General features: G+C 43.0%; 1 protein-coding gene across 6 annotated transcripts in view; it reads left to right on the top strand.

The window, feature by feature from the left end:
• The first annotated feature begins 654 nt into the window (after positions 1-654).
• STUM (stum, mechanosensory transduction mediator homolog) overlaps positions 655-27,966 on the top strand; it is a 40,818-nt gene continuing 13,506 nt past the window's right edge. For 2 of the 6 annotated variants that reach the window (XM_081186511.1, XM_081186513.1), the window contains exon 1: positions 655-1,187. In XM_081186511.1, coding sequence (XP_081042637.1) covers positions 986-1,187 — 202 coding nt within the window. In that variant the 5' untranslated portion in view covers positions 655-985. The remainder of the gene's footprint in view (positions 1,188-27,966) is intronic. The other 4 variants (XM_081186514.1, XM_081186510.1, XM_081186512.1 and 1 more) reach the window with 2 other exon arrangements.

Raw genomic sequence — 27,966 nt, 5'->3', positions numbered from 1 at the left:
CTGCTGGCCACATGACATGGAACGCCAGCTCCCTCAGCATGAAGCAAGATGAGCGTCACACCCCATTGTCACCTTTGACTGGATTTAACCGTCCAGGGGTCCTTTACCTCTGCTTGAGGCAGTCACCTTACTCTGGTCAATGGTTGAGCCAGCCCTGTTACTACTGTCCTGCTTTGCTCCAACAAACCCATGCAAAGAAGTAGAAGCTGCTTAAAATACCTGCTGCCACATGGAGACTGCCATGCAGCAAGCTCTATGTTTCCTCTATGGCACTACTGCAAAGTTCGTCACTTTATCTACATGTGCATTTAGCTATAAATACCTATACAAATTTTGTGTATATCTGAGTCCTCCTCCTGGTGATGGATTGCCTCTCTCTTTCGGCAATGCTTAGGTGGCTATGGCGGGAAATGTATTAAAGTTGCCTTTATGAAATCCATAAACCCTCCCCTGACTTTTTATAAACAACTCATGGCTCCCCTGTGGCTTTTAAAAAAAGGTAGCGGGTGGGTATCTCAAGATGTTTTCTATCATTTGAGCGCTGGATTGAAGGAAGGGGGGGGGGGAGAGAGAGCGCGCGCTGGAGAGTTTCTGTGAGGTGAGGCGCCTGAGGACTTGGCGGGAGGGAACGGGCGGGCGAGGCCGGCACCGCGCGCTTTTCGCCGGGAAGGCCAAGCGCGTGCGCGGTGGCGCCGGCCAGACCCCTCGGCGTGCTCGAGGAGGCGTGTGTGAGAAGCGGGAGCGCAAAGTGCGTGAGCGAGGGAGACGGGGAGCGCGCTCGCGCTGTCTCTTTAAGCCGCTCACTCGGGAGCCTGGGCGCGTGTTGAGCGCGGCGCCTCGCCTGGCGCGCCGCTCCGCTCTCCCTTCACTCGCGCAGGGGAGCTTCCTCAGGCAGCTCCGGTTCCTTGCTCCCGGGCAGAGACCCTTCGCGGGGCGCGGCCCGCCAGCCTCTCCCTGCCCCCCCTCCCTCGCTTCAACAGGCGTCATGGACCACGGCCCCAAAGAAGGGGACTCGGCCGGGGCAGCTGCCGGCGACGCCGCTCGAGGGGCTGCCGCCGCCGCCTCCTCCGGCGGCGTGGTGGTGCAAGTGCGGGAGAAGAAAGGACCCCTTCGCGCCGCCATCCCTTACATGCCCTTCCCGGTGGCCGTCATCTGCTTGTTCCTCAACACCTTCGTGCCAGGGCTAGGTAAGCAGCCCCGGCTCGTGGCGCCTCAGCCTGGAGGGGGGGGGCGCCCTGGGCGGGAAATGGGACGCGCTCAGGCGTGGGAGGGTTCCTGTGGCTCGGGGGAGATCCCTCTCCGGGCGGGCATCTGGGCGAGCGCCATGTGCCAAGGGGCTGCCCTTGAAGGCCGTCGGGGCGGCTGCTTGCCTCACAGCGCCTCGGGAGAGCGGAGCCTGGGAGCAGGCACCCGCCTTCGCGCCCTCGCGGCTACTTTTATTGACGAGCAGCGGCAAATTAATTCCCTGCAACCTGCTGCTCTCGGTTACTTGGGAGATGTGAAAGTGGGTCGCGGATGTGAGATGGCAAACAAGTTGTTCGAGCGGCGGGCAGAGGGAGATGCAAGTAAGCTGGCGGGAAGAAAAGTACTTAATATGGGCAAATGAACCCACATAGGTTCCTTGGACAACGTTGCTTTTTCGCAGCTTGGGATGGGGGACAGGGTGGGCTTCTTCCCCCCCCCTCTTCAACCTAAGATGAACCCTGCTGGATCAAACCCAAAATCCATCTAAGTCTAGCATCCTGTTTTCCCAAAGTGACCCAGCGGGTGCCTTCTGGAAACCCACAAGCAGGCTCTGAGTGCAATCTCATTTTGCTGCTCTTTGCCACCTTTTACACGCACGCACACTCACTCGGAGGTACATTGTCTCTGGACATGGAAGCTTTCCTATAGCCATCCTGACTACTAGCCACGGATAGCGCTTGCCCTCCATATTAGGAATAGGTCTTAAAATTCTGCCCAAGGCATCGAAACTGGTGGCCGTCGCTACAACCTGTGGCGCTGAATTCCACAAGTTAATGATGCCAGCGCGTGTGAAGAAGTGCTTTCTTTTGTCTAGCCTGAAGCTGCCGCCGATCGGTTTTGTTCTTATGCCTGCAGCCATGGTAATGATCATCAATACAGTATTGGTGTTTTGAGTGTGAAGCTCAGGGCTGCAGTCTGCATTCCAGGACGTAATCCAGAAACCGCAAGGATAACACTGCTGATTCTGCACACACACCCCATGTCTGCCAATCTTGTTGGGACATTTACAGATAAAGGGAGGCGGAAGCAACTTTGGGTTAGCATATCCCCTACCTGCAGGACAGACTGCTCACTGTCGGCTTCCCCGCTTGTTTTGTTCGCTGAATTCTCATGCAGGAAGGGGCCGCTCTTCCAATGATAGCCTGCAAGGTTTTATGTATGCAAGGAGGAAGAGGTAGAACTTTTTCAAGGGGTGAAACATACCGGTATTCCTCTTGAGTGGGAAAAGGAGCCGTATAGCTTCTTTGATCAGCTCTGAACAGAAAAAGGAGGGCTGAGGGAAGAGCTAAACTGAAGAATCTTCAGAATGTCTCATGGGTGAGGCTATTGAAAGGAGCTACAAGCTTTTATAGCTGCACAGGAGCAAATATTCGGTGAAAACTAGCTTTCCTGATATGGAGCTGCAGAAAGGGGATTTCTATCCATGCAGTAAACTGCATTTCTACCTGTGGTTGGAACAAAAGTGACCATCTGACAACAGGATGAACTGTTTTCTTCCCCCAAACACCTGTAGGCATACAGGTGAAACTTGGAAAATTAGAATATCGTGAAAAAGTTCATTTATTTCAGTAATTCAACTTAAAAGGTGAAACTAATATATGAGATAGACTCATGACATGCAAAGCGAGATATGTCAAGCCTTTATTTGTAATAATTCTGATGATGATGGCGTAAATGAACGTTTTGATGATATTCTAATTTTCCGAGTTTCACCTATATGTACTTTCTCTCAGCTGGGATGCCTTGAATTGTAAACCCACTTGTATATACTTTTGGGGAGAATATATGGTGGGGATTAAACAGTACACTGAAAAGGATGCTGCGTAGTGGGGCAGGGGCATGGTGGCTCAGCGGCAGAGCACATGCTTGGCATGTAGAAGATTCTAGGTTCAAGCCCCAGCATCTCCAGGTAGAGCTGGGGGAGACCCTGGTCTGAAACCTTGGAGAGCTGCTTCCAGTCAGTGTAGACAATGCTGATCTAGATTGACTCCAAATAAGTGAGAAATAAATTATAGTGATAGTCAAAAAGATGACTGAATGCATAAATGATAAATAACCCCTTCTAAACTGAGAGCTGGCAGAGCCACTTCTGATTGCGAGGTGACCAGCTGTCATTCAGTTGTACAGTCTTGAGCGAAACGAGGTGTTAACAGATGTTGGTGTTGTTAAAATTACATTATATATATGTGTGTGTGCGTGTGTGTGTGTGGTGTGTTGCCACCTTGTAAATTGCTTTGTAGCCGGAGGACGTTGCTGCAGAATAGCTCTGTGGGTTCTCTTGAGCTTTGGGTGGATTTTGGAGGACTCTGGACCTACTGAGATATCAAATACGTTCTCCTGGCTAACTTTACTGGTCTCTGAATGGTGAACTGAGAGAAAAAAAGAAACTCTCACTTATCCAATTTGTATTCTACAGAAGCAATACATGTAGCAGTAATTGGTTCTCTACAGCACACTATCAGCAATAATATTAGCAGCCCTGTATCGGGAAGCTTTTAATGTGCGATGTTGTGTAGTGTTTTGTATATTCTGTTGGATGTCATCCAGAGTGGCTGGGGCAACACAGACAGATGGGTGGGGTACATATTATTATTATTATTATTATTATTATTATTATTATTATTATTATTATTTTGTTATTAATTGCTGGTAGTAGCAGTATTAAAGGATTTCTACCACTAGGTCTTTAGCTTGGGATGCACCTATCAATGCAAGTGGCTAAGACCCTATATGGGTCTTAGTTTGTTTCTCTTTAATCCATTGTGCACTAGCACCCATTATCCTTTTTATCCCACACCACCCCCTTTATTCTCACAATGCCCCTGTGATGTAGACTAAGCTTGAGACAAATTCCATTATCAAGAACTGGAGATAAGCCCTAGAGAGCCAGTGTGGTGTAGTGGTTAAGAGCGGTGTACTCGTAATCTCCACTCCTCCACATTCAGCTGCTGAGTGACCTTGGGCTAGTCACACTTCTCTGAAGTCTCTCAGCCCCACTGACCTCACAGAGTGTTTGTTGTGGGAGAGGAAGGGAAAGGAGAATGTTAGCCGCTTTGAGACTCCTTCCAGTAATGATAAAGTGGGATATCAAATCCAAACTCCTCTTCTTCTATTTATTTGTTTGTCCTACTTGAAGGGTCAAAACAGTTTCATTCTTCCATCATAGTCTAAAATCTGTTTCTGTATGCTTTTTTTAAAGGTTAATTTTCAGGGATATATAAAGGTTTATATTCTTGTGAGGGGGCATGCAGCCCCATCCTGTGCATGGTGGTTTAGAAGTAATCTCCATTGTGTTCATTGAAAACTCACTCCTAAGATTGCCACCTTAAAGTAGTGTTAGATACTCAGATATATAAGCTAAGCACAAAATGGTTCCTGAAAGCAAGGTTACAGTCGCCAAAACGGAATGTCTAGTTGCCGTTTGGGGGTAAGACAGCTCTAAAATCTTATTTTTTAAATGATGGACTGACTGATTATCGATTAAACATCTGGCTAGTTCCAAGGACAGTCCATATATATACTGTGAGCAGGGGAGTGGGTTGGGGTAAGTGAAGACAAGCTGTAACAATTACCGTATTTTTCGCTCTATAACAGGCACCCGACCATAACACACACGTAGTTTTTAGAAGAGGAAAATCCATAGGCATGCCACCCGTAGGCATTTCCTCCATAACACGCACAGACATTTCCCTTTACTTTCTAGAAGGAAAAAAGTGAGTGTTATGGTGCAAAAAATACGGATAACTATAACATTGTTCACTGCTTCTACTCAGGCTGCACAGAAAAAGCATTTAGGTTCCTGAAATTCATTACAATTGTGCAGATAAAATCTAACTGATAGAATTCTCCAGGATGTGGTATTAGAGTGTGAAAACCGCCAAGATCCAGTGACCCCCAGGCATGCACCTCCAGATGGTGGAGATATCAGGCACAATCCTGGCACCGAGGCATCTTCACTTGGTCGCAAATGATTGATAGCCTGGTGCAAAATGCACCTGACACCTGGCTGATTTCAAACACTGCCTTAAAGCCTTACCTTCTTCAACATGACTCACCTTTTGTTTGATCTGGCTTTTTTCTTAATTCTGTTACAAAATGAATTTTGTATGTTTACAAAGTTGTCCTTAAAACACACACACACACACACACACACACACACACACACACTGCACCATACAGACTGAATCAGCAATACTTGTTTGTATTTCTGTCATTTTTCACCTCTGAGCACAGTCACAGGGAAGGAAGCAACAGAATGTCACTTTAGTTGCATCAAAATTTTCCGCCTCTTGGAGTAAAAGCACATTTATTCTCCATATGCTGAAACAGGAATTAATAGCTTGTACTTTACTCAATGTCTTTCACTTGTTTTTAAAAGTAATGATGGAAATGCCACAATGTGAATATTTAAAGCGTCTGGGAAATGAAGCCAAAGCTCTTGTCATATCTAGCTACCTCTCTTGTGCATTTGTACCAATACAAGAACCCAATTATGGAAGCTGTAGTCATTTAAAACAACCTTTGTGTACTAGCAATATGTTTTTCTACTATTTTAGCTGCTTTTATCATATATTTGTAAATCACCTCTAGATGCATGTTAGAGGTGATTCAATAATAATAATAATAATGTTGTTGTTTAGTTGTGTCCGACTCTTCGTGACCCCATGGACCAGAACATGCCAGGCACTCCTGTCTTCCACTGCCTCCCACAGTTTGGTCAAACTCATGTTGGTAGCTTCGAGAACACTGCCCAACCATCTCGTCCTCTGTTGACAATAATAATAATAATAATAATAATAATAATAATAATAATAATAATAATAAAAAAAACCAGTAATAATAATTTAGAAAGTATATAGGAATTCTCAAATTTTCTTTTCAGTGTACCCTAGCATCAAACCTGTACTAGAGGTTTGGCTAGAACAGAATCATAGAACTGTAAAGTTGGTAGGGATCTCAAGGGTCATCTAGTCCAACCCCCTGCAATGCAGGAATCATTTGCCCAATGTGGGACTTGAACTCACAACCCTGGGATTAAGAGTCTCATGCTGCACCAACTGAACTATCCCGAGGACTGGAATGTTCGTTTCAATTCTTCATTTGTGGTATCTCTACTAAGCCACTGAAGCCAACCTTTTACAAAACGGTGATCTGTTAAAGTATGGTGCGTTTTTAAAAATATGCAATAAACTGAACCCACTGTGTTCTCTGCATCTTGAAACAGGAAATCTATGAGAATCTGATCACACATACTTTGGATATTAAAACTGAGGCGACAAGTCATTTCTGAGAAAGTTAGCTATTGGGAGGGTTTGCACATTCGCAAAGAATGGCTGATAGAGGAAGTGACTTTTCTTCTTGTGCTTCTTGTATAATGGACAAAATAGGGACACGTGACTCCCCAATCTAAGAGCAAATCTCCTCTGCAATGCGGGAGGGAGGGAGGAGGCAGATGAAGAAATCATCAGGTGTTTGTTTGAAGTGTGCGGCTTCTAATGTATTCAGCTCCATTTTATTAATGTTGTGAGCTGCTTTGAGGATTTCAGATGAAAAGTGAAAATAGAATCTAATGAATAAACCCACTTCATCCCCAAGGGCAGAAGTACATAGCTCCCAGTTGGGAGGTGGTGATTTACGAACTTGCTGCCCAGGGCTAATAATGTTAAGTTGCTATTTCTTTGGAACTAGGAAGGCTAGTGGCTGTCTGAACACTTGACTAATAATCCCTTTCAGGGGTGCCAACATGAATAAAATAGTGGCAGTGGGGGGGGGGGAGGTAAGCCCTGCCCTGCACAATCGATCACATGATGCGGCCCATGCACACCATTTGAATGGCAATGCTCATCAACTCTGAGGGCCCCGGCCCCCTAGAATATTTTATTGTGGGGGCAGAAGGGACCTTGGCCCCTGGGAGTTGGCTCCTATGATCCCTTTTAAAGAGGTGTGTGTCCCAGTCTTAATATATACCTCCAGGGTGTAATCTTTTATATGCTTACTTAGTTGTGGTAGGGCAGCTGCATGTATTCTTGGATGACACGGATTAGTTAGATCAATTCTTCGCAAAGAGTGGAATGTTGACATGTGTTTTAATCTGGTTTTTAGCCTACTGTTGATTTTAATTTTTTTTAAAAAAAACCATTGTAAATAGTTTATGTTTTTATTACACTCAAGCAGTGAATAAATCTTGTGAAATAAAGAGATAAATACACACTCACATCTTAATTTGTTCTGGCAATGATTTTAACGCCAAAGCTCTTGTCTTTATGAAAGTGAAAGCAGCCACCCATGAATTTACATAAAATTATGTATGTACATATAATATAACTTGAGTGTCTTGTGATGAAAGATGCTCAGCAGTGTGTAGTTATGACAGAATGTAACGTTAATTAAAATTATTTCAATAAAAAATGTCAACTCCAGGGATGAGAGCTTTATTTTATTCTACCTCTAATGGCATAGTGGTGTGAATTTAAATGACTCAGTGGTGTGACCTTCTCCTCAGTTAGTTTAATTACTTCTGTTTTAAACAGAGCCCTTCTTAAAGTTTTTTCTGTCCCCTGGCTAAATTTGAAATCTCTTCCATTATGTTGAACACATCATTCTACGTTTGGGGCGGGGGAAAGAATCCTGACCTAGGAGAAAATGTAGGACACGCAACATACCCTATATATGTTCTTACTATGCTATATAGTATGTAGAATTGTGCTAGTTATATAATTGGCATATTTTACCATCACTGCACATTGAGCTGACATTTTCACTGTCCACCATGGATTGAAGATCTCTTGCCTGATTGAGGTTGCAATCTTACACCTACCTACGGTACTTGGAAATAAAGCCCAGAACTCAGAGGATTTTACTTCTGAGTAGTCATGTAGGGATCGCACTGTAAGCCACTGCCAGCTCTGGACCCCATCCATTCATATGTGAAATGAGTTTTAGTTTGTACCCAGCTAGGAACTGAGAAGAAGACTTGGCTGTGCCCAATCGAGCTGCTTTGTGCCAGTCATTGTGGGAAGCAGATTTGGCTCCCTAGTATGCTTCTGAGCCAATACATTGCATTTTTGCCTCCTATCCCACCCTCCTGTTCCATGAAGTATGTTCACCCATGGACACATTGCAAACAATGCCTTTCATAAATATTGTAACTAAGAGACATTATTTTGCAGCATAAAAGTTCTATTTGGCTAGTGGTGGCAATTGGTGTACCCCTCCTCAGTTTTTAAACATAGAACTGAATTAGGCCATCATCATGAGGTAATAAGCCCTCCTTCCCTGTGGTGTTACAATCTCCTTCAGCAGGAATAGCTTTCATCCATTTGACTCTAATCAAGTATATAAGGGTTTAACTGCACTTATTGACCTACATGTATAAAAGGGCTTTCTCGTTGTCTTCAGTGAAGAATATCCCGTTCAGCTATGAGTCTTTCTAGGTAGGCATGAGGGAATCATAATAACTCAGGCTAATCTTCCTTGGGCAATGTTATGAGAATAAAATTACAACAACAACAATTTCATTATTTATACCCTGCCCATATGGCTGGGTTTCCCCAGCCACTCTGGGCGGCTCCCAACAGAATACTAAAAACAGAATAAAACTTCAAACATTAAAAACTTCCCCTAAACAGGACTGCCTTCAGATCTCTTCTAAATGTCAGATAGTTGTTTGTTTCCTTGACATCTGATGGGAGGGCGTTCCACAGGGTGGGCACCACTACCAAGAAGGCCCTGTAACTTTGCTTCTTGCAGTGAGGGAACTGCCAGAAGGCCCTCAGCGCTGGACCTCAGTGTCCAAATATTGCACCCTTTACTGTAGATAAGAACCAAACTGTGAGTTTCAGATAACCAAGTTCCTATTTTATGATGCTGTAAAACTTATGATATTTACTTGCTTGTTACTTTCCAGGCTGAGTTTGTATAATGACTTTTAAAAAGATCTGTTCCATGCCATGTTTTTGCATAACCTGAGTATTGTAGTTGTTTTGCTGCACACTGTGCAGAGATTGTAACTATAACAACTTTAAATATCTGGAAATAAAATATTAAATTGTGAATTTTAATGAATGGAGTGCTATTGATGTGGATTAGAGAATGAACACACGTGGGAAAAGACACTGCTGGGTATCTGTTAATCTAATTCATCCTTTAATTTAATTGAGCCAGATGCATTACAAAGATTAAAGTGAAGGTGAAAGAGGATGAATAGTAGGGAAAGGGAGGGTTGTTTTATTAAAGTTTGGTTTTGAAAAATGTTCACATATCTGCCATGGCCCAGTGGTGCTCATATACTCTAAACCAGTGTTTCCCAACCACTGTTCCGCGGCACACTAGTGTGCCGCGAGATGTTGCCTGGTGTGCCGCGAGATGTTGCCTGGAGGGAGGCGGGCGAGTCGGGCGGCGAGGGGTGGCGGCGGCGAGGAGAGGCCGCCCAGCGCGGGGCTCTCGCCGTCTGCCTGCCTGGCTGCCTGCGAGCTCGGCGGGCAGCGCCTCCGTCCGCAGCGCCCGCCTCGCGGCTCTCATTCCCTGCCCCTGCCAAAGCTCACCCAGCCAAGCCGCGCTCTCCTTCCTGCCTCGCTTTGCTGCCTCCTTCCCCCCCACCCCCAAAGCTTGGAGGTTCCCCAGCAAGGGGGAGGGAAAAAAATGGAAACTTACACTTTCGTGCGTCCCTCCCGGCGTGACACTGCGCGCTGACGTCACGGGGCTGTAATGGTGGTGTGCCTCGAGATTTTTTTCATCAAACAAGTGTGCCTTTGCCCAAAAAAGGTTGGGAAACACTGCTCTAAACTAAGAAATGGGGTTCACTTCAAACACAGCTAGCCTGGAAGCTGAGCAGACTTGTGAAGGAGGAATGGAGAATTCTGTCCTTTTGCTAGCCGCCTTCTTGTCTTCATGGACTTCCTGGTTGCCTGTGGCTACCAGGCAAGCTGTTAAAAATAAAACTACTATAGCAATCTAGGGATCCAGTTACTAGATTCTAGTACCAGGGATGTTCTGCAATGAGAGCCACATTATGCGCATGGTGCCTGTTCTGTTTTGCAAATCTGTTTATATAAATTTGCTGGCTATTTTCATAAGTATGGCAGATTGCAACTACAAGTCCTCGATATGTTGCAATTATTACTAGAACTAGGAATAGTATCTTGACAAGTTATTGAGGATGGTAAAAGTCAGCATGCATTTGTAAGAGTCACAAACTCTTAGCTGCAGGATTATAAAGCCACTGGCTAACTTTAGCATGAGCCAGTCTTCCAGTTTGAATTATCTCATGAATGTAAGTATATTTTAAAAATAAAGAATTATAAGAACATTCTAGCCTAACCTATGTATGATGACTCAAAAATAATATGTATTCGGAAGGTCTTATTGCAACATAAGCATGGATAGGATAGGATTTTTGGACCTTCTCCAAGAACTGGACTGGGTTTGTTAACTGTTTTCAATAATAAAAAGGGCTGCTAAGCAGAAAAGTGTATTCCACTGCAGATTTATAGGACTGTTGAAAGACACAAAAACTTGGGTTTTAATGGAAATTCCCACATAAAATTTCAGGACTAATCAATGTGAATCACTATTCTAGACTAGGCTAAAAGTTAGAATAGTTGTAGTTTTGCAAACTATTTTACATAATGGTGTGAAGATATTTTGTAAACAAAATAGGTCTAATGCAATGTGTTTTCTAAAATTTACTAACAGTTTAAAATGATCTCAGCCAGAGATTTGATAAACTGTCAATCCAACCCAGTTTTGTGTTTTTCTGCATGCAGGGGGGCAGGCAAGTGTTTAAGTGTATTCATAAAAGAATGGATTTCAGATTTCATAAATGGGTCTTGTTAATTTGCTATTTTTAAAATACTTGTGAGACCTTTCCTGTTGCCATGACAATTTTCTCTCCATAAACATGATTCTGTGTATCTCTTTGTGCACCTATCTTACATTCCTTGATAAGAATACAGGCACCCTACTGAATCAGACCAAAGGCCCACCTGGACCAGCATCTTCTTTTCACAGTGGCAACCAGATGCAACCAGATGCCTATAGGAAGCCCACAGATGGGACCTGAGTGCAACAGCACTCTCTTTATCATGCTCCCCAGCAACTGGTATTCAGAGGTATGCCATCTGCAGTACTGGAGGTAGTAGGCTGACATCATAACTAGTGGCCATTTGATAGGCTTATTCATGAATTTGTCCAATCTCCCTTTAAAGGTGGCCTTCGCTATATCTTCTGGGAATGAGTTCCATAGTTCATGTATGCACCATTTGAAGAGATCATTTCCTTTTGTCTGCCCTGAATCTTCCACTGGATGTTTCCAAGTCCTAGTATTTCTTCATAAAGTTGTACATTCAATTTACCTCCACCACCATCCCACCCAAAAAACCCAGGTCTGGGGGAAAGTTTTGGTCCAGTGGACCAGATCTTTATGTCCCCATCCTGTGGGCCAACTTTGACAGCATGTGTCAGCGAGTTCCTAGTGGGTAACTTGTTCCGGCATCCAAACGAAGCAGGATTTAACTCCTCTCTCATTAGTTCCAGCTACAGGAACCTGCCGTGTCTCCATTTCTCCCACAGCTGACATCACATATTATGTCAAGGGTGGGGCAGGTATGTGGGGTTTGGGGGAAAGGCCTTATGGGCTAAATTTGGCACACAGGGCCAGAGGTTCCCCACCTGTTCTAAACAAAAAAGGCCCAGATGTTACAACCATTCCTCATAGGGGAGTTGCTCCGGCTCCTTGGAGAGCAGCAATCACAGCTGTGCCCAGTATTCCATATGTGGTTGCACCATAGATTTGTATGATGGCGTTGTGGCATATGCAGTTTTATTTTCATTCTCTTTCCTAATGGTCGCTCGCATGAAATCCACCATTTTCACAGCATTTTTGTCAAGCTACCAACTATGACTACAGGACCTGCCATCTGTCCAGTCACTGCCAGTTGAGTATATGTGAAGTTAGGATTTTTTTTGCCCCAGTATGTGTCACTTGGTGTATATTAAACTGCTCTTGCTATTTAACTGCCCATTTACCCTTTGCAATTCTGTTTTTATTCTTGCCACAAGTCAATAAAATTGGCTGCCTCATTTCTCTCCTATACCTTTCAAGTGATATATAGGAAAGAAGTATTACATAGTTCAGTGGGTGTCTTTCAGAGATTAGTAAGAGTACCTTATATGCCTATGCTTGGTAGTAGTTCTTTGCATCTGGATTGTAATATTGTTTAGTATGAGTAGTTACCGGTAATGTATGAGTGGTTGATAGAGACAATGTTTGAGGTAGTGAATGTTTGTAGTGGCCATGTGAAGTAGATCGTGATGAGTTAGGGATTGTATATGTTCATTGATTGTCAATTTCTGCTTTATTTTATGCAATTATTTAGAAAGATTTGCAAAGCTGTGAATAAACACAGCTAAAATCCACAAAACTGTTGATTTTATCTTTTATGTGGATAGTTATCTGTAACACAGAGAGACACACACAGCAGAAGATGAAGTGAATCTCAGAGAATTGATTATTGATTGGTTTGTTAATTTCTATATTGCTTAATATATTTTAAAAAATCTAAGCAGTGTACAGAAAACTGAAGCAACAACAGATAAACAAAATGTTGCAAAAATACACAGTTACATATAAAATGTTGCAAAAATATGCAGTTACATATAAAAATGTTGCATTAATAACAAAGTTACTAATATCTATAAATCAGTATCAATTCATTTTCCTTCTGGCACACCCTCCCTCTCAGCCTCTAGGTTCTCACCCAGTAACTCCAAACAAGCTCTCAGCTCACCCACAAAAGTCTCACAGCAAGGAGAGTTCCCAGAAACAGCAGACATCACCCTAATCTCCCCAGACATCACCCTAGACTTGCTTTTTGTGGACAGGCCCAAAGTGGATGGCACTTCCTCAGGCTGTGTCCTATTCAGCTGCACTCTCCACACCTAGGGTCTGCAGGGAATTAGGCTGCTGTAGGTCCCCTGTCGCTGTTCTAATTGTTCACAATTCTAGATGTTCTGATGAGAACATTTCAGGCGAAGTATTCAGAAATGGCCTATAATAAGCAGTGATGTGAACAAAGTTGCATATGAGTAATATTAATATCTCAAAACTGTTTCATAAGGATACCCCAGGCAACAATCCATCAAATTCCATCATTGCTACCACCTCCTCATATACTTAATACCTGTCTTGGATTTGATTTACTGTGTCACTCATGTAAGCATTGAGGCAGCTGGAAAAGTCCACCCTTCTATTTTCATAGCAGAACAGTTTAAGTGTATAGACTCAGGGCAGGGAACCACAGGTCTTGGGGGGGGGCACTGCCTCTCTGTTAGGTCCCTCTCCACAGGCCTCAACTCTCACCAGCTCTGCCCTGCACCCTGCTCAAGTACTTTTACTGATTTGGAATGTGATAATGGAGATATGTGTAGCTGTAGAAACCCCATGGCTGGAATGCAGCCTGTGCAAAGAGTTGCATTTGTTTTGTCTGCCTGTCCAAACCCGTTTTTGCCACTGTCCCTGCCCCTCACTTGCATGCCCCCCCCCAACGTGTAGTTCATGAGGGAATGTTGCCCTTGGTTTCCCTATTGCTGCTGTAAAGAGAAAGCTAAGCCTTGTTAAATGTGACAAGGTGCAGTGCTCAAAAGCCAGAGACACTCCCGTCTCCATGAATTAGCAGAGCACTGGAAGCTTAGCCGACGCATGGAGAGCTTTTACCATGCAAAGACCACACAGAAACAAAAGGCTTTCTTCAGCACAGTTTACTGAGGTTTAAAACGTACAGTTCATGCTGATATGCAGCAAGGTCCAAAACGTATCTCTTTAAAGCCCCTTGCCCACACACAACTACGTTTGAAATAATAGCCCTTTTAAATATGGTGGGACATCTTTACCAAGGGTGCCAACTTGAATAAAATGTTGGAGGAACCCAGGTAAGCCCTGCCCCACATAATTGATCACAAAACGGGGCACACACACACACCATTTGAATGGCTATGCCCATGAACTGGAGGGGAGGGCTGGCCCCCTCAAATATTTTATTGAGGGGCAAAGAGACCTTGGCCCCTAGGTGTTGGTTCCTATGATTCTTAGCATATTCTGTTTACCATGGTGATTTTCCCCTCAGGTCCCCCTCTGGAGTGTAAGTACTAAGCAAGGGATGGGAAAAATTCCCTTGCAGACAGACACCGTCCTTTTTCCATTTGTAAGTTTTTAACAGCTGCCTTATCTTAATAACAGTGAAAGCCAGAAACTTGTGGTTAGCATAAACCAGACTCCCTTGTGTATGCATTTGTAAAGAAAACAAAACTGTACCAAGATTGGAGGAATGGAATCTAAAATATTGCAAAAATGCAAAACGGCAGAGCAAACTCCATCTGGAGCTGAGGCAAATTTACTGCTTCATGAATTGATGATGACCATAAAAGGGGGACGGGAAAACCCTATTCTAGAGAGCCATCTGTTCTGGACATGAATATGACCCCAACACAGGAGGAAATAGTACTTGGGTCTTGAGAAATATGGAATGGAATGAAAGAGAGGGGGAAAGCTCTGATACAATAGTTTGTTAAGCGGTCAGTCCCCCAGAGCCACTGTTTGCTAAATAATGAAGATGCCTCTCTTAAGACAAATATAATGTGAAACTGTAGTTTCTCACAATAGAATAGTTAAGTGATAGAGCACATACTCAAGTCCCAGTTTCAGTCCCTGAATCTCCCAAGTTATAAGAATCATGTAACTGGTGATGGAGAAAGTGTATTTCCAGCAGAAATCCTGGAGAGCCCCTGCCAATTAGGATAGACATAACGGGAGTGAGGTGGCTGGTTTTGGTAACACCTTTGTACCAGTTGCAATAGTTTCCTGTGGATTTCTGAGCACAATTTCAGCCTTTAACACCTTAAACAGTTTGGGCTCAAGCTATTTGTTGAATCACTTGCACATGTATCAGGTTTCTTGCACATAGAGGCCTAAAATGGAGGCCCTTTTTGTGTATCTGTGAGGTTGGTAGCTACAAGGAAGCAGAATTTCTTTGCCCCACACCTTTGGCATTCCTTGCCAGTGCATCTACCATAGGCTGCCATGCTTCAAGGATTTTGGACTAGCTGGCTTATTCTTTTTGTTAGCTGAACTATGGTCACTATTGCTGTGGCGGAGTGTTGGTTGACTGTATTGGCTTTTACTTTGAGAGGTTTTGGTGCTTTTCGTATTTTTATGGTTGTGAGCCATCTTGGATTTGCATTGTCCCGAAAGGCAGCCTAGAAATATTTTAAAATAAATTAAACTGAATTAAAATTAAATTAACATTATTTACTTACCGGGCTTCAAATTGAGCTGAAGGAATTAAAAAAGAATATACTGTATGCTGCTACTTCTTAACAGAGAACCTGATTGTGAGTTGTGTTTTCCAAGCAAGCAAGTAACCAAGCTTGGAAATCAAAAAATAATGTACTGCAAAATTTACTCTATTCTTCACCTAACAAGAAGAGCTTAATTTTTATTATTTTAGGTACCTTGCATTGAAGTGTTCTGTAGAATAATTTGTGTAAAGGAGGTTGGGTGGGGGAACAAAATCCTAGCAACATTAGGCTTCTACCAGTGATTGACAGGAGGTTTGCTAGGTAGTGGGTAGAAACTGCCAGTTGCAAGTCGTGAGTTACAAAGAAGGTGGATTAGTAGGCTTCTACTATTGATAATTAATCTATATAGTAGCATATGACGGTCCCAGGTAAGTGCAGATACCCGCAGCGCTTAAAATTAAAATAGATGGGGGCTGCAATCTTAGACATATTTATCAGGGAGTAAGCCCCACTGTCCTGCCAACCTAGCAGTTTGAAAGCATGTCAAAGTGCAAGTAGATAAATAGGTACCACTCCAGCAGGAAGGTAAACGGCATTTCCATGCGCTGCTCTGGTTTGCCAGAAGCGGCTTAGTCATGCTGGCCACATGACGGCTGTACGCCGGCTCCCTCGACCAATAAAATGAGATGAGCGCCGCAACCCCAGAGTCGTCTGCGACTGGACCTAATGGTCAGGGGTTCCTTTACCTTTTTTTTAAGCCCCACTGAGCATTCTGAAATTTATTCTGAGTAAATTTTGTACTATGGGGATTGGTGATGGAGAGACAAATGAGCTAGATATTCTGCATAGAACGCAGTGTCCAGAGAAGCTTAGGTGTTGGAACCCTTAGGGCTGCAAATAAAGGCTTGGGAAATGGTGGTATCTAGTTAGAAACTCAAAATCTAGATAAAGCATTTATTTGCTGGCTACATCTACTCCTAACATCCATGCTTACTAGAAACTGCCATTTTGTGGTAGCTGTTTCTGATAAACACATCTAATTTTGTTCCTTTAGGGCAAATCCAAGGCATTACTTTTCGTACTCAGGAAACGAAACCAAGATTCTTCTACGCTTGTATTTGCATTGTGAAAATCATATTCCACATGTTAGGTATTTCTAATACATATAAATAAATGGGTTGGGGGGGGAGTTAGCATGAGATGCTAGGCTGATTAGTGTGAGTAGTCATTATTCGGGGCTGAGTTCTCTCCTCAAGGTCCCTAGAACTTAAAAATTTATGCAGTGAAAAAGTGGTGTCCATCTTGTTTTTAGGTCATGAGCATATAAATGCATCCAGATGAACTTGTATGTCACCATGCAGTACACAACATGCCATTTCATACTCTCTAGCTGCTGGGACATAATCTTCACTTTTAAATTGGTGGCGGACAGGCTTTTGCAGAATAAATGAATAAAGTAGGGAGGGTAGAGCCTTCAGCCGTGTGTAATAATGAGTCTTGGGAAGCTATATTTACAAAAACTGAGTTTCAAACTTGTACCTATTTTGATCTAAGAAATGCAGGAGAGTAGTGGTCAGGATGTTAGAGTTCAGTGCTATGCCTTAGGCCTTTGCCCATCTCTTGTATAGCAAAAGCAAAATAAATTCTTCAAAATAAGCAATTATTTTCTCAGTTTCTTGCCTCGGGTTTTTTGTTTTAATGCAGAAGGTACCTACTCCAGAGTTTTGACTCTGTGGGTAGCAGCTACACCAACTACTTTTGTTTTGTACTTGATCAGGTAGAATGGAGCATAGACACCAGAGCCAATAGATGCAAAACACACATGCTTTGCTCGAAATCCCCAAGGACTTAATCTGCAGACTATTGCAGACCTTATCCAGGTGCGTAGAATGGCAGTGTGCCCAAGCTCCAGTTTGTTCATGACGTCTATTCATCAGAGGTAAGATGGCAGAAGTGGGTCTCCTAAGGTGGGCAGTGCTGAACCGCAGTTGCTCTTTTGAAGTAGTTCTGGTTTAAGGAGTTGCTTATCCCTACTCCTTAGGGATGCGGGTGGCGCTGTGGGTTAAACCACAGAGCCTAGGACTTGCTGATCAGAAGGTTGGCGGTTCGAATCCCCGAAACGGGGTGAGCTCCCATTGCTCGGTCCCTGCTCCTGCCAACATAGCAGTTCAAAAGCACGTCAAAGTGCAAGTAGATAAATAGGTACCGCTCCAGCGGGAAGGTAAACGGCGTTTCCGTGTGCTGCTCTGGTTCGCCAGAAGCGGCTTAGTCATGCTGGCCACATGACCCGTAAGCTGTATGCCGGCTCCCTCAGCCAATAAAGCGAGATGAGCGCCGCAACCCCAGAGTCGGTCATGACTGGACCCAATGGTCAGGGGTCCCTTTACCTTTACCTTTATCCCTACTCCACTTACCAGAGGCCTCATGTTCTTCTTGCCTTTCCCCACCACACTTCTGAAATACTGGGAGCAGCCTAGGAGCAATGTGCTACATTCCACACTGGCTGTCCATTCTCTCCTGCACTGTCTCCTTCCAAGGCTCTGACAGAGCCCATTAACAGTGTTATGTACTGAAGTTCTCACCCTGGGCCAGCAGGGGGATACTGTAGATAGTTTTCACTCAGGTCCACATATGCAAATAAGGGATTGAAAGTGATGTTCAGTGATTGGATAGTTACAGCAAGTTGTTACAGTTGCGTTGTAGTGGAGCTCTATATAAGCAGGCTGGCTGAACCCTTCAGTTCTGTTCTGGCCTGTGAATAAACAAGAGCTGTTTGAAGAATCGCTGTGTCGTCTGATATGTAACAAACAGCATTGGTAATGTGTCCATATTTCTAATGGCTTTAAATGAAAACAGCCTGTTTTGGGCTTTAATTGACAGCAACCCATAAGCAAGTAAGGAAAGGGGAGCCTTGCTTGACTCCTTCCATCCCTGCCCTGCTTGTTTATGAGCGTGGACCCAGTTTCTAGGCTGTCAGGTCAAAAACCCTGGTAGATTTATTTTTTATTTATTGCCTTTGAATCCCACCTTTCCTCCAGGGAGCTCAAAGTGTGCACAAGTTTTCTCTTTCTCCCCATTTTATCTTCACAAGAACTCTGCAAGGAGGGTAGGTTAGGCTGGGAGTGAGAGACTGTCCCAAGGTTACCCCGTGAGCTTCATGGCTGAGTGGAGATTTGAATCCTGGTCTACCAGGTCTTCGTCCAACACTCCAACCCCACTGGCTCTCTAGATCTGCTTCCTATTGTCATAACAGTTTAGCCCTGGAAGAGGATCAAAGAACATCATGCTTTTGCAAAAAGAAAGGGGAAGATTGGGATAAAGAAGAAGAAAAAAGCTCTCAAGATAATCTTTATTCTCCTTAACCTGTACAAGAATCCTACTGAATAGGCAAATGGAGCATTATGGGGTTGGGGTAATATTCCCCCCCTCCCTAATTATAATTCTGGTGGCTGTTCCTGTGCTGTGTGTGACATTGGTGTGCACAGCAACACGCAGATAGCCCAAGTAATAGCAGGCCCTTGGCTGCAAAGTCAATGCAACCTTCAGCCTGTCTAGTGAGAATAAAAATGAAGCTTAGATAAATGTGCACACACAAAGCATTTTACTGGAGGGAAAAAAAGTAATAATTTTAAACGCAATGTTTAAAATTTGAGTTTTAAAGGCACAGTTGGGACTCGTTCCCTAGCAACGGTTCGCATCTAATCCTTGTGAATGATGCCAACGTTGTAAAAAAGCTGCCCTGAAGAATAAAGCGAAGGGAAAGAGGCTAGGGAAAAAGCTGGTTGGGTACAAGGAATTGTGAGAATCTTTGACAGGCTCTGCCAATGCAGAGAAGACAGGAGTATTACTTGTTAATAGGCAGCTGAAAGCCAGTTCACACAACCATTATGGCTACTAGCCATGAAGGCTGTATTATATACCTCCGTTGCCAAAGGCCATATGCCTCTGAACATCAGTTTCTGGGGAGCCCATGTGGGAAGAGTTCTGCTTATGGGCTTCCCATAGGCATCTGCTTGGCCACTGTAAAAACTGGAAGCTGTGCTAGATGCATATTTGGCCCGATCACACAGGGCTTTTCTTACGTTCTGCATTGAACTGCCCCAGTTGGCACTTCTTCTTATTTATTGACTGCAAGCCGTTCAACTCCTTCTCCATGAACAGCAGCTTCCGTGCTGCTGCCCACCTCACACCGAAGTTGGCTTGCAGTGGTGCAAAGAGCCTACAGCTTCTGTTTGTGCTATACATTTGTGCCTCAAGACTGGAACTGCCACTGGCGAATATTCTTTTTGATGCATTCATTTATCTGGGGGAGAACCAAGTGCACCACTTTGAGCTCCTTGGAGGAAAGGCGGGATATACATTGGGAAAAAATAAACATATATAGCACTGTTCTGCCAATGTGTTCAAGGCAGTTTATAAGCTAAAATAACAGCATGCAAACTGACAGACACAATACAAAATGGGAAGCAAACACACAGAAGGCTGTGTGTTTATTTCAGTTAATACATATATAATCACAATTACAGGGTGTAGGTATTAGGGGTTTGCGTTATGGCTTCATGGAAGGCATAAGCTTTGAGGAGGGAGTTAAAAGAAGCAAGAGAAGGCATCACATAATTTTTCCAAATGAAAGTGTGGAGTCATTTGAGAACAAGGAGAGCTTCAGACAGCTGAGGGTGGTGGGGCTTGAAGAGAGAAGGCCATGAGAAGAGATAGATCTTGATACAAAAGTAGAGAACAGTGCTGTGAAGATCTTACAGCTCAGGTGTTGCACAACTATTATATTATCACCTGTGTTAATGGTTATAGTTGCATAACAGTGATTGAAGAAGGCCAGCTATCAAAGGGCAAGGGTTAGGATTGATTTGTGGAAACCAAGTAGAGAGCTCCTCGTTTGCAGCGCTGTTCACGTTTCACTGCAGCTATTGCAAGTGTACGGTGAAGGGATGTACGAAATGTGAATTGAGTTGCAAACTCTGTGGGAGGTAGGGCTGTGGGAGAAATTCAATTCAGCTCATATTTAAAGGCGAATTTCTCAAATCTGAACTTTCCAAAGCAATGTGAGAGCTGAAATGCAACCATTCTTCCAAAGTGACACTCGAATTTTGCAGTGCAGTTCTCCGACTAACCATTGTTCAGAAAAATGCATATATCCAGTTAACATGATCAAAAAATGAACCTATTAGTGGAAAATAGCATAGAAATGCATTATATTAGGGGAAATTGCTTGCAGAAATGTACACATTTGTCAAAACTGCATGCAAAAATATACCTATTTGTGGGCTGTGAGTGGAGGAAACTGACAGAAGGGCCCCCAACTTAGCTGATATAAAAGGTTTACAATCCACTTGCCTTGTAGACACTGATATGAGTTTCTAGCCAGGTTACAGTTCTTCTTTTAGGCTGCAAAGGGGGTCACAAACTACCTTCATCTGGCTGTAGGAGATCAGGGGAAAATACATTGCTACAGAGGTTTCTGAATTTAGATACAGAAAAGTCCAAACATTATAAATAGCTGTGTACACTGGTTGCTAATAATCCACAGCATTTGGCAAGCAAAACTTTATCTTTTTTTCGAAGGGAATTAAGGACTTTGAAGGGTGGGGTACAAATCTTTAAAATGTTACAATAATTATCATTCAAACTGCTCCTACCTGAGACCGTTGAAGCAGTAGATAATGGACACAACCTTTACTATTTAAAACTGTAGATTCTCATGTAACACTAAACCCTAGTTCAGTGCTATGTGTTCAAGCTGCAACAATTTTGAGTGAAGCACTGGGTTTGTGCACTCCTATCTCATCTTCAGTCTGAGTATACCTGAAGGAGCGTCTCCACCCACACCGTTCTGCCTGGACACTGAGGTCCAGTGCTGAGGGCCTTCTGGTGGTTCCCTCACTGCGAGAAGCCAAGTTACAGGGAACCAGGCAGAGGGCCTTCTCAGTAGTGGCACCCACCTTGTGGAACACCCTCCCACCAGATGTCAAAGAGAAAAACAACTACCAGGCTTTTAGAAGACATCTGAAGGCAGCCCTGTTTAGGGAAGCTTTTAATGTTTAATAGACTATTGTATTTTAATTCTGTTGGAAGCCGCCCAGAGTGGCTGGGGAAACCCAGCCAGATGGGCGGGGTATAAATAATAAGTTATTATTATATTTTTATTATTCCTGTGTGGCCAGGAGAAGCACTTTGCTAGCATTTAGATTTATTCCTGGCTTGCTACATACAAACCAGAGATTGACCCGATTTTGTAATAAACCACCGTTTTTAAGCAAGACAACTTCAAAACATGGCTTCTAAATCTGGAATCTGGCTTATTTAACTCTGATAAAGCATGATCTCTGGTGACAACTATTTGGGATTCTTTGAAAGTGAAACCAAACACTAGCAAAGTCCTTGAGGCCGAGGCATTGTTCCAGCTTGTGCCTGAAGCACTAAACCAGAGATATCCAGGTTGGTGCCCTCCAGATGTTGTGAACTACAGCTCCCATCAGCTCCAGCTAAAATGACATGGTCAGGTATGATAGAAGTTGTGCATTAGTTTAGTGATGTATAATTTCATGGTTCTTCCTAATTGGTTGCTCTGCACACCAGCTGTTCTCTGGTGTATGCTATGAATACAGAAGGAAAGGTCCAGGAATTAAGAAGTGGGTGTTGAGCTATTGGTAAGTGTTTCCTTGAGTGGACTAGCCCTTGAGTGCTGTTCTTTGTCCTCTTTGTCTCTGAAGCCCCACTGACATCAACTAAAATTTAGTGTCTTCAGTCCCATGTTTTCAAACATTCTTCCAGCAGAGGTTAGGCAGGCATCTTTGATGCTAATCCGAACTGACATTTGATCCAATTAAGCTTTAAAAATTGGGTTTGTAGGGAAAGATTGGGGCGGGGGACCTCATGCTCGGACATGGAGCGTTAAGATGCAGACCTCTGCATGGAAAGAGCAGAGGACAGGTAAGTGTGAATAAACCCCAAGGAAAGTTGCAGGGGCGTTTGTAGGGGGTGGCTCATGATTAATTCTTAGTTCTTTTGTGGTACACTTTGAGTGTCTGGCCCTTCCCCCTGTGTTTGGAAATGTTTATTTTTTAAAGCTTTGTTTAAAAGCCTGGGTGTACTGGAAAACACAAAACTGCTGAGACCATGGCAGCCCGCAATCTTGATTTCCTAGAGGTCTATACATATAAATTAGCACATACAAATTCTATGAAACTTTGTGTTGTTGGCCTAAACTTTGTGTTGTTGGCCTTAAGTACCCAGCAACACCCTAGGCAAGCTGTAACACAATTTTCCATTTTAGCCCTTGAAAGTATGAAATCTGAGTGTGTTCTAGTCTGTACCAAAGCCAAGACACTTTTATTGGTGAAATTGTCCTAGTAGCACTGGTGTATCTATGAACTTTACTTGGAACAGGCAGATTTTTCTGTAGAACATAATGTGCATTAAAATTAAGGTAACATTTCAGAGCTACATTTAGGGATTAAAAAAAATAATCTTTTGAATGACAGCTTTTGCTATCAGATCAATCTCTGTAGCAGATACGGCTAAAAATACTCGTCAGCATGTGTGTAGAATTTTACAATGCAGGGATACAATGCTGCATCTAATATAACAAGTAGAAGTCTACTTGGTGTGTTTGTGTGTGTGTGGTTGTGGTCAGATGGGAAGAAAATATCCCATTCTATTCACAGAACAATAAAAAAATGCAGTTGAATTAACTTCAGCGCCATGGTTATTTGATATTTACATTCAGCCCTAGAGCAACTGCAGAACAATTCCAACCCCCTCACCCACCCTGGAACCTTAGAGTGAAGGGCAGGTAATAAATTAATAATAATCATCAGTGCTTTTTTTCTAAAATATATATATATATATGTTTAGGGATACTCTCATTTTCCTACTCACATTTAAATACCGCCCCTCATTGAGGCCAAACTTAGATTCACAAAATGTTTAGGGGTAGGCGTACCCCCAGAAAAAAGCACTAATAATAATAATAATAATAATAATAATAATAATATTCAAGTTGCAAAGTATTTAGGAAAATAGCCAGATTCACATGTTACCCTTGGTATTTGTAGCCACATCCTTTCTGATGCTGCCTAACCTTTCACATCTATGTGTGTAGATCTGAGCCAAAATGGGAGTGCATGCCACGCCTTTTTCTCAGTCTCCCTGTGAAATGTGTCCCTTTTTATGGTGACTTCACACATTCTTTTTGGAAAGGGTGCAAAACAAATTGTGGAGTGGCAGGTGTCTAAGGGTAGAGAAGGTGGAATGTGTCCCCATCGTTGATGCAACTAAGCGGATTCTCCTTCACCTTATTTAGTTGTACTTAGTTGACTAACTGAATCAAAATGAAAGTTGGTCATCTGCACTGTGTTTCTTTCAATGGGATGTGCATCCTCATTTCATCCAACTTGTCACTGGTTGATAACTATGTGTGACTAGAGTAGGCGGTGAAACTGCCTCTATAATCTAGCATGGCAGGGAGCACCAGCCCAGTTGCTTGGGCTTTGGGAATGCATTCCTTCTGTTCTTCCTCCCATACTTGGACATGAGGGACTGTGGGAGGGTTATTAGTCTACATAACTTTTAGAAGACATCTGAAGGCAGCCCTGTACTGGGAAGTTTTTAAAATGTTTGATATTTTACTATGTTTTAGATATGCTGCAAGCCACCCAGCCAGATGGGCGGGGTATAATAATAATAATAATAATAATAATAATAATAATAATACTACAGTGGTACCTCGGGTTGCATACGCTTCAGGTTACAGACTCCGCTAACCCAGAAATATTACCTCAGGCTAAGAACTTTGCTTCAGGATGAGAACAGAAATTATGCTTCAGCGGCACGGTGGCAGCAGGAGGCCCCATTAGCTAAAGTGGTACCTCAGGTTAAGAACAGTTTCAGGTTAAGAACGGACCTCCGGAACGAATAAAGTACTTAACCCGAGGTACCACTGTAATAATTTGTCCTCAGTGACATCATAGTATAGCTGCACTATGGGCAGTCTGGCCAATTGGATTTACTTTTGGTAACTTTGACGTAAGTCTAATTTTCATATTTTAGATAATGAAGAGGTTAATGAATGAGAAGTGATATCAAATATTAAAACGCATTTGCTCTGGGTTATGCAAAAAAACCCCCAGGCATATACCATTCAAATGAAAGGAAGGTAAACCAGGTACATGAAAGTTGTATATCTGTATTTCAGTCTGCATCCTGCAAGATGAATTTCTATTCCAGACATTTTGTTTTGACCGCTAAACAGTTGTATACTGTTAAATGTTCATACAAATGGAACATTCCTATAGCTGTGATTCTATCCTTCTTTTTAGCATGCCCAACAATGGATCCTGTAATAGGTATGAGTTACTCATGCGTAAACTGGTGCCTCTCTAGGCTAATTTGCCTTGTTAAACCTTTCTGACTGCGCAGCCCCTTCTCATAGTGGCTGCCTCAATCACTGGCAGAATCCGTCAGTGGGCGTTTCTTGAACCTCTTCCAGCATAAAAGTTGTTTGACGCCCAGTCTCTGCCTTCTCTCACTGCGCGGGAGCCTCCTGCGCAGGGAGGGCGTGGGCAGCGGAGGACCTGGGCTCTCCCCACTGATGTCCAGTGAAGAATCCTGGAGCCCTCTCTCCGATTCCCCCATCAGCCCCCCTCTATCCCTGGTGTCACGCTGAATTGCTTCCCCCTCTACTGGGCTGTTTCTCCCCCTGCTGCTGGGTCCTTCTCCCGCACCATCAGAGAGCCTCCCCTTCACCTCTCGCTCTGATGTCAGTTCCCTGACAGATTCCGAAGCATATCTTAATTTTTTCATTAATCAGTTTCCATTCAGTGTTGAAATTCTTCCAGGAAGTCAAGCCAGATATATTTATGAATATGTACAGTTTGTCTGGTGCTGCTGATAACGGTCAGGCTTATAATGACCTCTGGCTTTAAATAAAGAAAACAACTGATAAATATCTGCCCCCTCTATTTTGCTTGAGTTTCCTTAACCCTAATAGGAAATATTCATTTCATGACAATCCCCTAGAATGGGTTGTCCTTTTTTTGTTTGTTTATATTGGAATATGTTGCCTGGATTAGTTCTAGACTGGGCTGCCTAACAAGCAAGCATATACTTTACCCATGTGTGTATGTATGTGTCGGTGCATTTTTGTACATTAATATTTTTTCTTAGTCTCATGTTTTACTAAATGACTTGCCTTTCAAGTGGCCTGGGCAGGATCCTAAAGTTGTAAAGCTTCTAGTATGTTTTAGGCACAATATAAAAACAATGCATAGGTGGGTTTTTCTAAGATAATGTTTGTGTAGGTTCCATAATTTCTGAGCTTCCAGTGTAGTGTGTAGGGGGAATGGGGTACATACTGGAATAGCTAGGAGAAAAATGGTTCTCAGTGCACAGGATAGATCTCCTATAAAGATTGCATATATAGGTTTTTGGTTTAGGGGTGGAGGGGAAGCTTTGTAGGCAAGATGGAATCTTTGAGTGTCCTATAGGGTATTTCACAGTCAGTAATTAATTCAGGCAACCTTAAAGCAGATCCTTCATAGGAAGAAACAAAGGAATTACAACCTTATTTTTTGTGTTGCTGATTCTTGAGGCTGGGGGTTATTTGCAGGAAAGACTTCCTGGTGTAGAAACGATTAAGCATCTTCTCTTGCAAGCACCCATCCCCAGTTCACATGACATTTCTGCAAACACACCATGTGTTTGCCAAGATATAAAGTTCTGCCCTTGAGCAATTTCTTAAATTTACACTTTAATGTTGATCCTGTATCCTTTTCTAAGAATGCCCTTTTCCAATGCCCTTTTACCTTAGAAATTAACTCTCACTTTTTAAAAAGTACTTGCATAAAATAAAAGCCTTTATAAGATCAGTGGAACTCCAGTACTGATAACATAAATGAATGCTTTACAGTTTTGAACGACTGGGACTACAGTTCCTAGTATCTTGCAGAATCAAACTGATGTGACCCAGATAATGCACTGAGATTTTCATCTCTAAAAGTTGATCTCCTAGGCTTAGTCACTAAGTCTGAGGCTGTTCACTTCCAAGTCTTTCTGATCTGTATGGCCATCAGGGTTGCCATACATCCAGAATTTTCCGGACATGCTCAGAATACTGCAGTCGGAAGCATTGTCTGGACAGAAAGCGACAAAAATGTCCAGGGGAAATCCAGACATATGGCAACCCATGTCAGCAGTGCCGTTTTTGCAGATTTTAATTTAAAATAGCTCTAAAAGTCAGGTTTTTTGCGATTTTGCAAAAAAAACCAACAACTTTTGCATTCAGATTTTCACTTTGTCAAATATAGCAACCTTAAAATAATGCATCTACTCATACTTCTTAGGAATCAAAAGTCCAGAGGTGAGTTGTTCAAGAGCAGAATGCATCTGCCCACCTTTTTTTCCTGACTCTTCCCTGTAAAAGATGAAAACCAATATTGGGGACAGAGAATCTAAGATATAAAAATATTGAGAAGTTTCATGGGGGATGTAGAAGGTCATCGAAGGTCCACACAAAAGTAGATTGCTGCACAAATTAAAAATAAATGTAAGCTAGCACCGTGGAAGCATAGGTCACACCCTGTGTGTATGAAACTAAAGTGTGTATTAATATTCTTTATATTAGTGAGTTGACTTTTTCCCAGCCAGGGTGGGTTGGGGCATTGCGCTGGTTGTCCAGTGCATTGAAAAAGCCTCATTTAAAGTGCTTATCTATAAAGTATTTCTAGGACTGCCTTTACCCGCATGAACCTAGATGCAAAGATCTTCATTGGAAGCCTCTGAGTCTTCCCATCTTCTGACATTAGACAGGGCAGCACTGGGGAGACGGCCTTTTCAATTGCGCTGCTCTGAATGCAGAATGCCTCCCTAGGGAGGCTTGACTGGTGCCAAACTTGATGTTCCTACAGTGCCAGGTGAATGCTTTTTGATTTCCCCAGTCCTTCCAGCATGCCATCCAGTTATACCTTGAGACAGTTCAGTTCTGAAAGGCGGCCTGTAAATATTTCAAATAATAAATTAAATATTAATGTTGCTGGCAATTTTTTTTTTACTGGCTCTGCTATTTTTTTTGTTAACATTTTTGGAAGGGTTTTTTAAAATGGCTCCTACTTTATTTTTGGAAGCAGCTTTGAGCATTATTAAATGGAAGGGGGCATGTAAGTGTGGTTGTTTTTAAAGCAAGTAGGCTATTAGAGCAAAACTGTAAAACAGTGTGCTCATAATCAGAGCAGTGGGATGTCTGTCAGTAGAAAACGATTGAGGTCTGTGGGCTATAAAAAGGGAGAAAATAGAAACAAGCTCCTTTATCAGCAGTGAATTGTAATAGGACAGACATTTTGGGATCTGATGGCTGTGATGGGCTATAAGCCATAGAATGTCATCTGGGCTGTTAGTTTCATGAAACAGAGACATTTA

Source organism: Podarcis bocagei (genome assembly GCF_964188305.1).
Source record: "Podarcis bocagei genome assembly, chromosome: 3".
Classification (NCBI taxonomy): Eukaryota; Metazoa; Chordata; class Lepidosauria; order Squamata; family Lacertidae; genus Podarcis; species Podarcis bocagei.
Note: the sequence above shows the minus strand (reverse complement) of the source record. Positions and strands in the feature narration are given on the sequence as shown.